Source organism: Acomys minous (genome assembly GCF_964271855.1).
Source record: "Acomys minous genome assembly, chromosome: 1".
Taxonomy (NCBI): domain Eukaryota; kingdom Metazoa; phylum Chordata; class Mammalia; order Rodentia; family Muridae; genus Acomys; species Acomys minous.
In genome coordinates, this window is record NC_140483.1 from 56478694 (window position 1) to 56482500 (window position 3807).

A 3807-nucleotide genomic window follows, 5' to 3' on the forward strand; every position below is an offset into this window, starting at 1 on the left:
GGGGAGACCCTATCATCCCTGGGGAAGTGGACTAGGGAACCCCAAGGCTGCCAGTTTAGGCTTACGCATCTTGTAGGCAGGAAGGTATATTTCTTCGGGTTTCCTAATGATGAGCTCTACTTTTTTGTTTTTTAACCTATTTCTCTTCCCCAGCTATTAGGCCCCCAGGAGTTGACTCAGTCGGAAGCCTGTCCTCTTAAAGAGGCTTGAAGGTTCAGCTGTGCATGGGGGTGAGAACCAGTAGGCTCACTGTCACTGGTTTGTACTCCCTGAGTCACTTATCTTTCAGGTCCTTGTCATTCTTCTACAAAGAGAGAAGAAGCCATGGTCTGGGGTGGTGACAAGTGAAGAGCAGTGGTAGAGTGGCCTTTCCTGGGAGGGATGGGTTTTGTAGATGTCGCTTGGCCCTCCAAGGCCAGGGGCCAGGCAGCCCTACAGAGAAGCCTGGCGGGCTTGGGTTAATCCTCTGCAAACGAGGCAGCGATTGGCACCGTCTTCTGGATCATTCTGTCCAAAAGGCTTCTCCGTGGAAATTGAGGGGAAGGCACTTAATGGGCCTGTGTCCCACCCCATCACCACTCAGAGTGAGCTGCAGAACCTCCACCAGGAAAGAAGGGAGGTCTCAGAACTGGGAGGGCCACTTCAGAACGTCTTAGAGAAACTTGATCTTGGGCTTGGCAGTGGTGGAGCACGCCTTTAATTCCAGAGTTTGAGCGGCAGAGGAGGGCAGATCTCTGCCAGTTCAAAGCCAGCCTGGTCTAGTACCAGGACAGCCAGAGCTATATAGCGAAACCCTGTCTCAAAACAAAGAAAGAGGGCTGGAGAGATGGCTCAGAGGTTAAGAGTACTGTCTGCTCTTCTAGAGGTCCTGAGTTCAATTCCCAGCAACCGCATGATAGCTCACAACCATTTATAATGTAATCTAATGCCCTCTTCTGGCGTGCAGGCATACATACAGGTGGAACATTGTATACATTATAAATAAATCTAAAACACACACACACACACACACACACACACACACACACACAGAGGAAGAGCCCTATTCTAATAAATACATTGTTTTGCCTGGCCTGGTGGCATACGCCTTTAATCCCAGCACTCAGGAGGCAGAGGCAGGTGGATCTCTGTAAATTCAAGGCCAGCCTGGTCTCCAAAGTGAGTCTAGGACTGCCAAGGCTACACAGAGAAACCCTGTCTCAAAAAACAAACAAACAAAAATAATAAATACATAGTTTTTAAAAGAAAGAAACAATCTTGATGATGCATTCAAGTGGTATCCTCTTTAGGTTTTAAAGTTTTCAGCAATTATTTTTTTTTAATTTAAGGATTTATTTTTATTTTTAAATTAATTTATGCATGTCTGTCTGTCTGTGCCCAAGAAGCCAGAAGAGGGCTTTGGATCCCCTGGAGCTGGAGTTACAGGTGGCTGTCTCTTCTCGGTGCTGGAAACCAAACTCGAATCCTCTAGAAGAGCTGCAAGTACCCTTAATGGCTGAGTCATTTCTCCAGCCCCATAATTTTTTTTATTTTGTGTTTTAAAGCATTACGCTGCAACAGAGTGAGGAAGAGTCAGGGCCTTCCTTAAGTATTAGTTTAAAAAAAGCACTGACTTTGGGGCTGGAGAGAAGCTCAGTGTTTAGGAGCACTGGCTGCTCTTCCAGAGGTCCTGAGTTCAATTCCCAGCAACCATATGGTGGCTCACAACCATCCATAATGAGATCTGGTGCCCTCTTCTGGCCTGCAGATGTACATGCAGGTAGAACACTATACATAATAAATAAACAATTCTTTAAAAAGAGGAGGGTGGGGGAAGCACCGACTTTGGCGCCAAAGACATCTTAAAACCAGATGAGAAGAGGACCTGCCTTACTCGCAGAAGTCAGGGAAAGAATCACACACGGCGAGACGCAGCATTCATTACTTTTATTGCCCCAGTCCAGAAGCTCCCTCTCCTGGCCCTATATGCTGGCGGGCTAGGCTTGCAATCCACCCGTGGCCCTGCACTCAACCCCGCATGGCCGGTGCCGCCCGCGCCGCCTGCCTCCTGCCGTAGCGCAGACCGAAGGAGTTCCAGTTGTAGGCTGACAGGTCCTTCTCGCGCTGCACCAGCACCGCTCCTCGGGGCGCGGGGATCAGGCGGCTGCCGGAGGCGCACAGGGGCCGCTGGCCTCCCGCGGAGCTCTCGCCCGGCTGGCAAGGCAAGGTCCTGCGTGCGCGCAGCCCTGCTGCCCCAGGCTTCCTCTCTGCACACAGCGGCCGCTTTTCCCAGGCGTTCATGAGTTCCTGCGGTCCGGGCCGCCGGTCTAGGACAGAGAGCACAGGAAGGTGAGCCGGGGCAGCATGCTTGTACATGGCTCAGACCTCCCTCCCACCTGGATGCTGGTTCCTCAACCTGAGAAACTCAACTCTGACCTCGGTGTTGAGTCAGGGTGCTGCTTAGGGGTGGTTGGGCTGTTGGCTCCTCCATCAATAATAGCTTTACTCTCAAGAGCTTGCCAGAATTCTCCTAAGTACTTTCTCATTAAACTACTTCCTTTGAGGAAGGAAACAGTTTGGAGAAAGAAAACAAGTATGTGTGTGGTGGGGGGTTGGGGGCCGGCACTCTGCTCTGTCCCTCTTGTGGCCTCTCTGCCTTGTCCCTAAGTTTAGTGTCTGCATCTGGAGTCCGAGTGGTCCGGGAGCCCCTGGGGGTGGGGGTGGGGGCGGGGGTGGGGTGGGGTGGGCAACATAGTATGGCCTTAATAAATGCCCATTAAGTGAAAGCTGATGAAAAACTCGCAGTAGCGGTTGGGGGAAAAAGTGAAGCTCAGGTCGTTGTTTCCACACACACCTGTGCCCTGACTCTGGTCTTTGAGGACAACTGAGCAGTATCGAGACTCAGTGAGGACCAGACAGAACCTAACAGGCTCAGCTCCCCCAGGCCAGGTGCAACGCCTTTCCTTCCTGCTGGAGGTTAACAAGACTCACCCTGAAAACACTTTACAGACAAGGCTCATTAAATTTTTCTCCTTTTTTTTTTTTTTTTTTTTTTTTTGGCAGTGAACCGGGGCGAGCTGCTCTGAGTACACAATAAGTCTAGTCAATTACGGTGAGAGATTAGTGGAAAAGAAGCCTGGTGTGAGTGGGTGTTGGGGCGGAGGATGGCATTGAGCTTAGCTCCTCAATACCCTGGCACACTTTGGAGATCAGTGTGGCCACGGTCCAAGGTTAATAATAATCATCTGGCAAGTCCCTCCTACCTTCTCTGGATGACTGGTGTGGGAGAGGAGATCTCAGTTCCACACACAAAGCACAATGTGCAGCCAGAAAGAGCCCATAGCCAGTGTCCCTGGACAGTGATGGGGTTAATGGTGACACTATTGGTAAAGTGTCTGGGTCCCTTAGCTTCGGCTATGTATAATGACGCCAAGTTTGCAAGACGTGTCCTGCATTCCACGCCTAGAAAGCTCTACTATGTACAGAAAACGAACGACCTGGAATTCAAACCCACACCGTGACTCAGGAGCCATGCTCTTAGCGGGTAGATACCCTGGCGCTTGCTGGGGTTTGTCAGCATTTGGCTGAGTGACTTTGGGGAACGCTTCGCCTCTTTGGGACTTAGTTGTTCCAGTTCATCAACTTCCCCAGAGAAACTATAAAGCTGTAAAGTTGACAGGCATTAAGGTCTGGCTTTGTGTTGAGGTTTTTGTTTGTTTTTGTTTTTGTTTTTGTTTGTTTGTTGTTGTTGTTTTATTTTGTTTTCAAGCTCCCTTAAGGGATCTGGGGCATCACAGAAAAAAATAACTTACACATTAAGATCCTTCC

General features: G+C 49.9%; 1 protein-coding gene across 1 annotated transcript in view; it reads right to left on the reverse strand.

The window, feature by feature from the left end:
* Window positions 1-1815: 1815 nt before the first annotated feature.
* The window catches only part of KISS1 (KiSS-1 metastasis suppressor), a 5953-nt gene continuing 3961 nt past the window's right edge, over window positions 1816-3807 (reverse strand). The window contains exon 3 of the mRNA XM_084790781.1: window positions 1816-2306. Within this exon, the coding sequence (XP_084646907.1) occupies window positions 2008-2306 (299 nt within the window). The 3' untranslated portion in view covers window positions 1816-2007. The remainder of the gene's footprint in view (window positions 2307-3807) is intronic.